The sequence below is a fragment of the Pelophylax lessonae genome (genome assembly GCF_965119305.1).
Source record: "Pelophylax lessonae genome assembly, chromosome: 2".
NCBI classification, from domain to species: domain Eukaryota; kingdom Metazoa; phylum Chordata; class Amphibia; order Anura; family Ranidae; genus Pelophylax; species Pelophylax lessonae.
The window spans coordinates 639,239,028-639,253,436 of record NC_138769.1 but is presented as its reverse complement, the minus strand read 5'-3'; the positions used below and the strand labels follow the sequence as shown (position 1 = coordinate 639,253,436).

General features: G+C 43.8%; 1 protein-coding gene across 2 annotated transcripts in view; it reads right to left on the bottom strand.

Moving 5' to 3' along the window:
- Window positions 1–14,409, bottom strand: part of RXFP2 (relaxin family peptide receptor 2) — a 453,266-nt gene that overhangs the window by 50,144 nt on the left and 388,713 nt on the right. For both annotated transcript variants that reach the window (XM_082248385.1, XM_082248386.1), the window contains exon 11: window positions 3,889–3,960. In XM_082248385.1, the coding sequence (XP_082104511.1) occupies window positions 3,889–3,960 (72 nt within the window). The remainder of the gene's footprint in view (window positions 1–3,888; window positions 3,961–14,409) is intronic.

The following is a 14,409-nucleotide window of genomic DNA, read 5'->3' as shown; positions in this document are numbered from 1 at the left end:
TTGCTGGTCATTGTAAATGCATCTATTACACTGGTGGTCAGTTAAAATGCCTTTTTTTGCATGGGTGTTCCTGTAAATACCCCCTTTTACAAGGGGCTCTTCACTCAATGCCAGTGTGTCACAGGTGTTTATTGATGGAGGAATCAAATTTTTTTTTGTGGGTGTGATGAACATCTCCCTTTACAGGGGTGGAAGCTGAATAAAAGATATCCCTACATTAGAGGGGATGGCCGTGGCTAAATAATGTTGTTTGTTGAAGCAGTATTAAACACCGTTTACCGTTAGGTACACAAAATAGCTCCGGTCCAGGTTGGGGAAAGATCATGACTATATGGGCAGGATCCGCCCAGAACCCTGGACCGGCACAGCTTAGGAGATATTAAGGATCCCTGCAGCCGGTGATGTCACCTGCGCACTGGGTTTTCTTTTCAGAGCGTTGTGCCGCGATCATGACTCCCATGCGCATGCACGTGAGCGATGTTGTGGTTTGGCCATTCAAATGGCCAGAACTTATGAACCCAGGAGGAAGACTGGGTGAAGATAGAAGCCCTGTCAGTGGTGACAGCTCACCACTGAAAAGCTTTGTTTTCTTCCACACTTTACTATTGCTATAATATAAATTGCTTTTGCAGCATAATATGGTTTGATGGATGAAATAATGTGCTATCCCTGTCTATGGTCTAGCAGAGTAACATAATGTGTTATCGTAGTTTTTTCTTGCTGGGTGATACGTTTGCTGTATAATGGCATGATGCAGTATTTTGTGTTGTTGCAGAGCGATGTGATATGGTTATATGACAGTGGCATATTAGGTGCAATTCACTACAGTGCATCTGGAAAGTATTTACAGAGCTTCTCTTTTCCACATTTTATTATGTTACAGCCTTATTCCAAAATTGATTAAGTTCATCATGTTCCTCAAAATTCTACAAACAATACCCCATAATGACAACGTGAAAGAAGTTTGTTTAAATTCTTTGCAAATTTATTAAAAATAAAAAACGAAAAAAATCCAAAGTACATAAGTATTCACAGCCTTTGCGCAAAACTTTGTTGAAGCACCTTTGGCACCAATTACAGCCTCAAGTATTTTTGAGTATGATGATATAAAGCTTGGCACACCTATTTTTGGGCGGTTTCTCCCATTCTTCCTTGCAGAACCTCTCAAGCTACATCAGGTTGGATGGGGAGCATTGGTGCACAGCCATTTTCAGATCTCTTTAGAGATGTCCAATTGGGTTCAAGTCTGGGCTGTGGCTGAGCCACTCAAGGACATTCACAGGGTTGTCCCATAGCCACTCCTTTGTTATCTTGGCTTTGTGCTTAGGGTCGTTGTCCTGTTGGTAGGTGAACCTTCACCCCAGTCTGAGGTTCAGAGCACTCTGGAGCAGGTTTTTATCATGGATGTCTCTGTACATTGCTGTATTCATCTTTTCCTCAATCAAGACTAGTCTTCCAGTTCCTGCCGCTGAAAAACATTCTCACAGCATGATGCTGCCACCACCATGCTTCCCTGAAGGAATGTTATTGGCCAGCTGATGAGCGGTACCTGGTTTCCTCCAGACATGGTGCTTACCATTCTGACATGCACTGTTAAATGTGGGACCTTATATAGACAGGTGTGTGCCTTTCAAAATCAAGTCCAATCAATTGAATTTGATGATCAGTGGAAACAGAATGAACCTGAGCTCAATTTTAAATGTCATGGCAAAGGCTGTAAATATTTATGTACATGTGATTTTTTAATTTTTTTTATTTTTTAATAAATTAGTAAAGATTTCAAACAAACTTCTTTCATATTGTCGTTATAGGGTATTGTTTGTAGAATTTTGAGGAAAATAATGAATTGAATCCATTTTGGAATAAGGCTGTGACATAAATGTGAAAAAAGTAAAGGGCTGTGAATACTTTCAGAATGCACTGTAACATGGAAAATTTATTTTAACTAATTACCATGTAATTTCATGATAATTTTGCATTGTGGAAATTTGGTGTGGAAATTAGCATTTTCTAATTATTTTATCCCACAATCCAATGAGCTATAACACATATGTTACTTGTCATTACCACAATGTTTATTTTGACGTCAAATTTCAATTTAGTTTTAGTCGTAGTCTTTTAACCAAAATGCTATTTTAGTTTTAATCATATTTTTGTCATCTGCATTGTTTTACTTTTAGTCCTATTTTAGTCTAATAAAATCTCCAGTACATTTTAGTCTACTTAAATCTAATGAGTTTAGTTAAATTGTACTTCATTATTTAAGCATTTATCTAGAATTTCCAAACTCATTATATACTCCCGGAGCAAAAATCGAACAACATGTTATTATTTATGACATTAAGCTTTGAACATGCACTACAGACACAGATTTAGCCGCTGTGATATATAATGTCTTTATAAACAAGACCGTGTTTCATAAACAATCAATTTTACTTTTGCCAAACAGAAGTGCAACTTTAATACATTTAAAAAAAAACAAAAAAAAATGTTAACTCTATCGGCTGTATTGCCATTGCACATATTACCTGCATATATTTCCAACATTAAATATTAAGGAAAAAAAAAAGAAAATCCTTTTTTTTTTTTTTTTTTTTTTTTAGTAGCTTAGTAGATGCTCCCTACTTATTCTTGTGTGGTAGTACAATAGTGCAATACATGTTTAAACAATAATGTGTTATTTTTATAGCCTGGGGTAGGAATTGTGTGGCCGATTTAGAAAAAGCCAGCAGGGGTCACAAAAGAGATAGCGTAAATGAGTGTAATTTGTGGAACTGCATAGGAAAGGGAAACAATTTGTGGAAACCTGTGTCTCTCAGCCAATACAGCTTGCCAATAGAGTCAGGGGGCTAAATCTTTAACAGACTGGCAGAGCTCTGAGGAAAGTGGATGTTCAGGCGGGTAGACATCCCTCCCTCACATTTTCGTTCCAGTTTTTTATTCTTGATGAAAATTAGAATTGATTTTCGTCATCATTTTCGTCAATTGACCTAATTCTAATTTTATATTTGCACTGAAAACATGCAGCTGAAGAAAACTAAGACGAAAATATTTTTGTTGATGACGTTAACACTGCATTACCATAGTGATTATTGGGGCCTAAATACCATTATTGCACAGGGGACCCTTGCTGACTTTGTCTGCCACTGAACCTTATCATTTGCGTAGAAGACACATTGTCAGTTGGTTAAAATCTGCAGCATCTACCAAATACTAAAAATATCATTTTTTGGTGGACAGACCCTTTTTGGCTGAGTGTGCATGGGAGAATGACGCTGAAAGAAAGGTGTTATACATTTGACTGTTACAGTGGATGATAACAAATTTCAAAGGACAATAGATCTTCAGAACTACAAGTTAAAATATATGCATGTCATATTTAAAGGAGTTGTAAAGTCAGGAAGGTTTTTTTTTTAATCTTAATGCATTCTATGCATTAGGATAAAAAGCCTTTTGTGTAAAGCAAACCCCTCCAGCACTCCTAATACCCACCTGAGCCCTCTCTTTGTCCAGCGATGTCTACGAGTCCCTCGACCATTCTGGGACTCTCCCTCCTGATTGGCTGAGATACAGCCACGGCGCCATTGGCTCCCGTGACCGTCATTTAATGTCAGTGAGCCAATCAAGAGAGAGAGGGGGCGGGGCCAAACGGCAGCTCTGTGCAACTCAGCTCGGGTGCCCCATAGCAAGCTACTTGCTGTGGGGACACTCAATAGGAGGGAGGGGCCAGGGGCAGGGGCGAGGGACCCGAGAAGAGGAGGATCCGGGCCACTCTGTGCAAAATCAATTGCACAGAGGAGGTAAGTATAACATTTTTGATATAAAAAAAAGGAGACTTTACAATCACTTTATGTTTGTCATGGATCACATAAGATAATGGTACCTTACATTTCTGCTAAACTTCTTAAAGATGAAAAAATGTTTTCTGTTACTAAGCTGATCCGGTTCGCACGTAAGAACCTAAATGAAAAATATACTGCATGATTAATAAAACATAACATTATGCAAATTATATGCTGACAGAAGTTTTACAGCATGCCACCAAACCAGGAAACCAATAATGTTAAAAGGCAACGCCACCCAAAAAAGATTGTTTAGTTTTGGGTAGAGTTGGCATCCTGATCTTTTGTTAGATCTCCTCTGTTGTCAACTTTCAGCCAGCCAGGTTGTCATCAGCTTACACATTCAAAATAAATCTCTACTGTATGTGAGAACACTGGGAGTACAGAGACTGTGGTTACACATATCCCAGTTTCTCAGCCAGGCTCAGAGTATGTCTTGCCTGGTTCAGGTTGGTGAACGTTTTGTTTGCCAGGCTCCTCGGCAATAAAGAATCAGGCCCTGCCCACACAAAAATGAAGAATTCTTTTTTTTAGTTGGAGCTTTTTTTTTTTTTTTTAAGGATCACTATACCTTAAATTACACCTGAATTTCATGTAAACATGGTAATAGCATACACACCTACATATACAATCTCCTCATTCACCCATCCAAATACTGTATGTGGATATTTGGCATGTATATTGTATAGATTTGCTGTGCAGCCTATTAGAAGCATTTGCTCTATGAAAACTACTATTGAAGGCAAGAGATGCTGCTTTTCTGTTGTTATTGCATTTCTGAAGAAGGAATGGTGATCTATTCTGAAACACATTGAAAACTATTAAAGACTACAATAATTCATCTGCATTTTCCCATAAATACATGACAGCTGGATTTTATTTGAGACAAAAAAAACTCTTACTGTAGTCAGTAATCAGGAACAGGAGCTTGTTCACAAGGTGAAGCAAAAGCTCAACAGCCGTTTGTCCTAAATGTCACAGAACAGCCACTCCAACAAGTGAGAAGATCTATATTCTAATATATGAAGGTGCAATCTACCACACAGATACCCTTAGGAGCACTTTTCTTTGTTTGTCTTTTAGATTGGAGACAAAAAAGAGTCAACACACTGGAGTTGATTTACTAAAACTGGAGAATTCAAAATCTACTGCAGCTGTGCATGGTAGCCAAACAGCTTCTAACTTCAGCTTGTTCAATTAAGCTTTGACAAAAAACCCAGAAGCTGATTGGTTTCTATGCAGAGCTGCACCAGATTTTTAAACAGAAAGAAAGCAGCGCCAGCTTAGTGAAGCATAAGGTTTATTGATACAAAAAACACGTAGTGACTTACTCTTAGGTAAGTAAAGGCCGGTACTGTAGGTGAATGGGATCATCCATCTTCTTGTGCTGGATACCATTGCAGAAAGGAGGGGTGCCGGTGGTGTGCATCGCCTAATGAAGGAGCACGGATTCTCCGAAAGCTAGCAACGCCCATCTTTCCCTCCACCTCACAAGAAGTGATGTCGGCCTGACCGGAAATAGGAAGTGGAGCCCCACTGAGAGCACTCCACCACCAGAGCACCATCAGACAGGCTGCCAGACAACAGCCTCCACGCACCACCGGCACCCCGCACCCCTCCTTTCTGCAACGGTATCCAGGGCAAGAAGATGGATGATCCCATTCACCTACAGTACCGGCCTTTACTTACCTAAGAGTAAGTCACTATGTGTTTTTTGTATCAATAAAAATTGTGCTTCACTAAGATGGTGCTGCTTTCTTTCTGTTTATTCTCCTCAGAGCCTCTCCTTGCTCCATCTGGCAGCCGCTCCCCCCTTCCACCTCAAACTTTTTTATATTTTTCTACCCATTTTTTACTTTCTATATATTTTTACCTCTTTACCTCATGGTATGCCACCCACCAACATCAGAGAGCGCCATGTAATCATTGACTTTTTGCACCAGATTTTTACACTCTCCAGTTTTAGTAAACCAACCTCACCGGGTTTAGTTCACTAATGGAGTAGTGGCTGTACATTAGAAAAGAGTAAGTTCACTTCAAAGTGAGTGTAAGTAAATAGGACACAAGTGTGTTCACTATGAATACCCAATCATATGCTACAAAAAATCCTGTTTTTTAAAATTCCCTTGCATATATTGGGTATATTTGGGTATTCAAAATGAATTTTACTTTTTTCTTTAAAGCTGGCTATAAAACAGTAGAATTTAGTTAACAAAATGTTTGTTTTTGGAATGTTTATTCAATTTTCTAATAGATATTGGGGTGAAATCGCCTTTAATTTTTTCAGAGAAAATGCAAAGTAGCAAGAGGAAAATGTTTTCTTCAGCAAATTATTATTGTGAATTTGTGTTTTGTTTGAGAAAATTGTACTTATTGTAATGAAATACGTTTAATACATCAGGGATTTCATTTAAGTGGCAGGTCTGGAGAAATTTTGAGTTAAATAAGTTTTTATTCAGACAAATATCAGGGTACAAACATATATAAGGACATAGATGTGAGAGACTTTCTATAATATGTCATACAGTCAATGAGGACCATACAAGACAAAGAAATCAAAGCAGTGCAATGGAAAGATGATGTTTATGGTACTCAAAAATACAGTACAAAATGATAAGGGTGGAAGGTAACAGACCCTTTTATATGATTCTGCAATGAAAAAAACAGGACAGGGAAAAGAAAGAGAAGGAAAATAGAAAAAAAAGAATACAGTACATTCCCCAGTAAAACCAAAATAGGGTGGACACCCTATCCTCCTACTAGAGCTTAAAAAGCGGCTGAATCGCTATAAGCCTTCTGCTACCAGTGTTTCCATAGCCATGATGTCGTTAAGAACCTGGGCCCACTCAAAAAGGTGAGGGGGTGAAGAAGATTTCAATTGACGGGATATGGCTACCCGGGCTGGTAATAAGAAATGCCTGAGGATGCCCTTTTTGATTTTGGAAATTGACCCAGGAATCATCGACAGTAGGGTGACCTCGGGAGTAGCCTGCATGTCAGAAATACACATAGATTTATAAGATGTAAATATGCTTTGCCAGAATGGGGAGAGGAGCCTACAACCCCACCAAATATGGAGATAGGAGCCCTCAGCCTCCAGACAGCGCCAACACAAACTAGATGTAGAGGGGTGTATATGGTGTAGGTCAACTGGGGTCCGATACCAAAGGGATATGATCTTATAACTCTTCTCCTGAAAATAAGAAGAAATGGATACTTTATGAGTGAAAATAAAACATTTTCTCCAATCTTCCTCAGAAAAAGAGGTGCCTAGATTTTTTTCCCACTTTGGAGGGAATGGCAATTCCCCCCTTGGAGGTCATCGCTCTCAAAATTCCATATAGTTGTGATACAGTATGGGTAGGAGGTATATCCTGGGAAAGAAAATGTTCCAGAGAGATAAGATCAGGTACTACTCGTGCATCTTTGTTAAACTTTCGGAGAAAGACTGACAGTTGAAATTGTGTAAGCCATGGTTGGCTATGGATTGAGAGTGGGGAGAAGCGACGCTGGGCCTGAGAAATAGTGCAGTCAGAGTAAAAATGGCATATTTTTTGCCAATCAATTCAAGATAAAAATGTGACAGTAGTCGCCCGGAGTCCTGGTCCAAAAGAGGGATTGTCAAAGATAGGGGTCAAGGGTCCCGGTCCGTGAGAGAGGCCCTGAGCCACAAGACATCTATCCCAGAGAGACAAGAGGTGCTGGGTCAAGAAAGGAAGGGAGGTCAGGGGTGGAAAGCATGAGGGGGAAACCCAGGGGAGGGCACGTAAGTTCAAAAGGGGAAAGGGCTTGCTCCAAAAGAACCCCCCTTTTGTCCGACCCACGATAAAACCAATCAGGTAAAATTCAAGGTCTTGGAGGTCAAAGCCACCCACTGACTTAGACATATAGAGTGCCGCAAGTCTCAGACGTGGACAGTGCAAATCCCACACAAAAGCAAGGATCCTTGTCCTTATAAAATATGGGCAGTTTTGAGACTTTAAATGAGACACCGGCAGGTATTGCTCTGTGTCTCCATCCCTGTATATGACAAAACTGAAGAAAAAGGGGGACTAAAAGAGGTGTGTGGAAAACAGCCGGCCCTTAGCTTGATATACTCACCCACCAGTCTGCTAAAAAAACAAATAAACCTGTCTAACAATGTAGGTTAAAAACAAGCGTTTTGGTTAACACACATTTGCAAACGCATGTGTAAGCTGCAAGGACTCTCCACGGCACCCTGTTTATCTTGCAGTCCTAACACTATTCAACCTGAGTGTCTCCACAATGGAAGCACATGAATGCTGATAGATAGATGGGAAACAGGTGGGCTTGGAGATGGCCCGATCCTCCCCTAACCTGCTCCCATCCATGACTGGTATTGAAAAAACGAAAGGCTGTGTAATAGCCATGGGGTGCAAACTAAAAAATGACCAGATGGGAAGCACACACCTCCATTCCTTTAGTATAGGTCTTTTTGGGACTTTAAATGAGACACCAGCCTGTAAAGCACAGCGTCTCCATCCCTGATAACACAGGATCCTTGTCCTTAACTGGGACAAGAATTTCCTGGGGGGTATAATGTAAATCGAATTGAACATCTAAAGAAGATGGGGGAGAACATCCATTGTTAAGATGTTAATGCGACCAACCAAACCACAAGCCCTAGTCTGCCGTTATTTCAGATCCATTGATATATCAGTTAGCAAGTGAAGGTAGAAGCTGTAAAGAGCTAAAAGGTCCGCCAGAATGCGAGTGCCTAAACATCTCGGCATTTACCTTGAAATTGCTAAGCTCACCAAAATGCTCAAATTCAGCCAAGGCGTTGGGTAAGCTAATGTCCGGTTGGAGGAGAAAGAGGAGTAGGTCATCTGCAAAGAGTGCTAGTTCATGGTATCCGTATTGACATGGACCCCCCTTTTGGAGCTCTTGGAACGAAGGGCGACGGCAAGATGTTCCATGACAAGAACATAAAGCAAAGGGGAGAGTAGATATCCCTGACGGGTGCCATTAGAGATGGTAAAGCGTTCTGATAGAATAGCATTGGCACATAATCAAAGCCGAGGGGCGCTTGTAGAGAGTAGGGTTGAGCGGACACCTAGATGTCCGTGTTCGACGGGTTCGGCCGAACTTTAAAAAAAAGTCCGGGTCCGTGTCCCGGACTTTTACCGAACTTTTCCCGGACACCGAACCCCATTGAAGTCAATGGGGACCCGAACTTTAAGGCACTAAAATGGCTCTAAAACACCAATGGAAAGGGCTAGAGTGCTGCAAATGGCAGCAAAACCTAGTTAAGAGCATGGCAAGTGCTCTGCAAACAAATGTGGATAGGGAAATAACTTAAAACAACAAAAAAAAAACAGAAAAATAAAACAATGTTCTTCATCTCTGAAGGACGAGGCCCATATGGAGTAGGAGGGAGGTTGAGGTGGTGGTGGATGTGGCGGTGTCATAGGCGTGCGCACAGGGTGTGCCTGGTGTACCTGGGCACACCCTAATCACCTAGGGCACATAGCATTATCGCTCTGTTTGCCAGTGAGGAGATGGGAAAGATCTCCCTCGCACCTGCTCTGCTCTATTTCTCTTTGCCAGCAGGGAGAGTAATGTATCGGGGCTATGTACATGTAGGCAAACACATGCATGTGTATTTCAACTTTGGGGTGCACACCCTAATGCAATAGGCTGCGCACACCTATGGGCGGTGTAGGTGGAAGCAGCGGTGGAGGAGGACCAGGGCCGGATTAAGAGCATCATGGTCTTGGTGCTGAGGATTTTGAAGGGCCTTAAGGGCCGTGCCTTGGCATGCACCCAGAGGAGGAAGGGTGCAGCCATGCATGCCTAATTCAACATGGGATGCTGTCTCTGAAGCCCATAAACACATCCATGCATCGGCAACTGTCCCTCCTTGTCCGGCCTTCGCGCTGTGTGGGGAGGTTCTGAGGGTGCTGCCTGGGGAAGCGAGCATAGAAGCCAGACTTCTGTGTTTACAAGTGACAGAAGAGCGGTCACAGTGAATATGGCCAACCCGGGGCCTATATAAAAGGTAGGGGCCTGCATGGAGCTGCAGCTCCAATAGCCCCTACGTTAATCTGGCCCTGAGGAGGAGGACGAGGTAGCCAACACTGCTTCTTTTCACAAATTTTAAATGAGGGTACACCCCAAAAGAGTGAGAAAGAGCAAAAATGGAACAATGGCTGGGTAAGGTCGGTATCCATTGCTATTCTGCACAATGTACGGAAAAGTCCCGTGGGATCCATGCCTGGTTCATTTTAATGAACGTGAGCTTGTCCACATTGTCTCTGGACAGGCGGCTGCGCTTGTCTGTTATAACACCCCCAGCCGTGCTAAATACCCGTTCAGATAATACACTGGCTGCAGGGCACGCCAGCACCTCCAAGGCGTAAAGGGCAAGCTCAGGCCATGTGCCCAATTTGGAGACCCAGAAGTTGAAGGGGGCAGACCCCTCATTCACTACATGTAGGCGTGTGCACACATACTGCTCCACCATGTTGGTAAAATGCTGCCTCCTGCTAAGACGTTCCATCTGAGCTGCTGGTGCTGCTGTTTGTTGTGGCGTGCTGACAAAGCTTTTCCACATTTCGGCCATGCTAACCCTGCCTTCTGAGGTGCTGGCGGTGCCCTGGTTGAGTTGGCGACCTCCTCCTCCTCTACCTTGTGCTTCCACTGTGGCCCCGCTGTCAGATGGGAATGCCAGCAGCATCGCGTCTACCAGCGTGCGCTTGTACTCGCGCATCTTGCGATCGCGCTCCAGTGAGTGAATTAAGGACGGTACGTTGTCCTTGTAACGGGGATCCAGCAGCGTGGCCACCCAGTAATCAGCACAAGTTAGAATGTGGGCAAGTCGGCGGTCGTTGTGGAGACACTACAGCATGTAATCGCTCATGTGTGCCAGGCTGCCCAGAGGCGACGAAAGGCTGTCCTCTGTGGGAGTTGTATCGTCCGTGTCCTCGGTATCCCCCCAGCCACGCACCAGTGATGGCCATGAGCTGGCCTGGGTGCCACCCTGCTGTGAACATGGTTCCATCTCCTCCTCCAGCTCCTCCTCCTCCTCATCCTCCTCATCCTCCAGAACTGTGCCCCTGCTGGACAATTGTGTCCCTGGCGTTTGTGTGTGCAGGAACCCACCCTCGGAGCCCCTTGCGAATGACTGCCCTGAAAGCCTTGGAAACTACAGCCGCTACAGATGTGGCTGTAGCGGCCAAGACTGCAGCAGAAGAGGAAGCAGGATGAGCCAGAGACGTTTCTTGGTTTTGAAGGTGTGTACTCCACTGCAGCTCGTGCTTTGCACTTAGATGCCTGATCATGCAGGTTGTGCTCAGGTTGAGAAGGTTTATGCCTCGCTTCAAGCTCTGATTGCACAGGGTGCAAACCACTCGTGTCCTGTCATCAGCACATTTTCTAAAGAACTTCCACGCTAGAGAACTCCTTTGAGCTGACTTTGGTGCGCTCGTTCCCTTGCTGCGTTGGGCAGTAGTGGGCGTAGTGTCTAGGGCACGGCCGCTCCGCTTCTGCACCCTGCTCCCTCTTCTGCTGTGCTGGTGGCTCTGTGCGACCACCGCCTCTTCCTCCAAACTACTCAGGTCACCTGCATGACGTTCATTCCATGTGGGGTCGAGGACCTCATCGTCCTCCACATCATCTTCCACCCAGTCTTCACCCCTGCCCTCCTTGTCGGTCTCCACAATGCTGAACGCCGCAGCAGTTGGCACCTGCGTTTCGTCATCATCGGAGACGTGCTGCGATGATCCTTGCATGTACTCATCTTGAGAAATAAGTGGTTGGGCATCGCTGCACTCAATCTCTTCCACTTCTGGGGCAGGGCTAGGTGGATGGCCCTGGGAAACCCTGCTGACAGAGTCATCAAAAAGAAGAAGAGACTGCTGTATGGCTTGGGGCTCAGACTGCTTGCCTGATTTGCAAGGGGGTGAGGTGAAAGACGGTTGGACATCGGCTGCAGGTGCCAACTGTGACCTTTCTGCAGTAGACTGGGTGGGAGACAATGTGAAGGAACTGGAGGCACTGTCAGCAGCAAACCAATCTACTATCGCCTCCACTTGTTCTGGCCTCATCACTTCTAGGGGCGTATGATGCCCTACCAAATACTGATGCAGGTTCTGTCGCCTACTCACACTTGAGGAAGGTGTTTCACTTGTGCGTGTAGCTGGCACAGATCGACCACGTCCTCTCCTTGCAACAGGAGCTCTAGCAGCAGCACCACCACGACCCAGGCCACGGCCCCTATTTGACGCTCTCCTCATATTTCTGAAATTTAGGATCTTGCCCTAGAAAGGTCTTTATTGAATAGCGGAACAAAAGAACAACAGTATCGCACGGGTGTATCTCACAGTCAAATATGCAAACTATGCCGCAATTTAATGTTTTTTACACCAAAAGGGTGTGTATTGAATAGCGGAATAGGATAAAAAACTGTGTATCTCACACGTACAAACACAGACTAGGCCCGATTAAATTTTTTCCTACCCTAAAGGGAGGATGAGGAAGAGGAGTATGGAACAGGCAGCACCCTCAAATCTTCAGAAGTATGAGATGAACCCCAAAAACTTGGAAAGGTGGATCTCACACGTACCGACACAGACTATTCCGCAATTTAATTGAGCCCCAAAGGTTTTTATTGAATAGCGGAATAGGAAATATGATCAAAAAAAAGTGTATGTTTTTCACACGTACAGAAGCAGACTAGGCCCCAATTACTATTGTTTGTACACCTAAAAGGATGGATGAGGAAGAGGAGGAGGAGGAGTATAGAACAGGCAGCACCCTCAAAGCTTCAGAAGTATGAGATGAACCCCAAAAACTTGGAAAGGTGGATCTCACACGTACCGACACAGACTATTCCGCAATTTAATTGAGCCCCAAAGGTTTTTATTGAATAGCGGAATAGGAAATATGATCAAAAAAAAGTGTATGTTTTTCACACGTACAGAAGCACACTAGGCCCCAATTACTATTGTTTGTACACCTAAAAGCATGGATGAGGAGGAGGAGGAGGAGGAGTATAGAACAGGCAGCACCCTCAAAGCTTCAGAAGTATGAGATGAACCCCAAAAACTTGGAAAGGTGGATCTCACACGTACAGACACAGACTATTCCGCAATTTAATTGAGCCCCAAAGGTTTTTATTGAATAGCGGAATAGGAAATATGATCAAAAAAAAGTGTATGTTTTTCACACGTACAGAAGCACACTAGGCCCCAATTACTATTGTTTGTACACCTAAAAGGATGGATGAGGAGGAGGAGGAGGAGTATAGAACAGGCAGCACCCTCAAAGCTTCAGAAGTATGAGATTGTGTTCACTGTACCCCACAAAGTTTGTGTTCACTGTACCCCACAAAGATTGTGTTCACTGTACCCCACAAAGGTTTTGTTCACTGCACCCCACAAAGATTGTGTTCACTGTACCCCACAAAGGTTTTGTTCACTGCACCCACAAAGATTGTGTTCACTGTACCCCACAAAGATTGTGTTCACTGCACCCCAAAAGGATTGTCTTCTCTGCACCCCACAAAGATTGTGTTCACTGTACCCCACAAAGGTTTTGTTCACTGTACCCCACAAAGATTGTGTTCACTGCACTCCAAAAGGATTGTCTTCACTGCACCCCACAAAGATTGTGTTCACTGTACCCCACAAAGGTTTTGTTCACTGCACCCCACAAAGATTGTGTTCACTGTACCCCACAAAGGTTTTGTTCACTGCACCCCACAAAGATTGTGTTCACTGTACCCCCCAAAGATTTTGTTCACTGCACCCCACAAGGATTGTTTGTCTTCACTGCACCCCACAAGGATTGTCTTCACTGCACCCCACAAGGATTGTCTTCACTGCACCCCACAAAGATTGTGTTCACTGCACCCCACAAAGGTTTTGTTCACTGCACCCCACAAAGATTGTGTTCACTGCACCCCACAAATATTGTGTTCACTGTACCCCACAAAGATTGTGTTCACTGCACCCCAAAAGGATTGTCTTCTCTGCACCCCACAAAGATTGTGTTCACTGTACCCCACAAAGGTTTTGTTCACTGCACCCCACAAAGATTGTGTTCACTGTACCCCACAAAGGTTTTGTTCACTGCACCCCACAAAGATTGTGTTCACTGTATCCCACAAAGATTGTGTTCACTGTACCCCACAAAGGTTTTGTTCACTGCACCCCACAAAGATTGTGTTCACTGTACCCCACAAAGGTTGTGTTCACTGCACCCCACAAATATTGTGTTCACTGCACCCCACAAAGATTGTGTTCACTGTACCCCACAAAGGTTTTGTTCACTGCACCCCACAAAGGTTTTGTTCACTGCACCCCACAAAGATTGTGTTCACTGTACCCCACAAAGATTGTGTTCACTGCACTCCAAAAGGATTGTCTTCACTGCACCCCACAAAGATTGTGTTCACTGTACCCCACAAAGGTTTTGTTCACTGCACCCCACAAAGATTGTGTTCACTGTACCCCACAAAGGTTGTGTTCACTGCACCCCACAAAGGTTTTGTTCACTGCACCCCACAAAGATTGTGTTCACTGCACCCCACAAAGATTGTGTT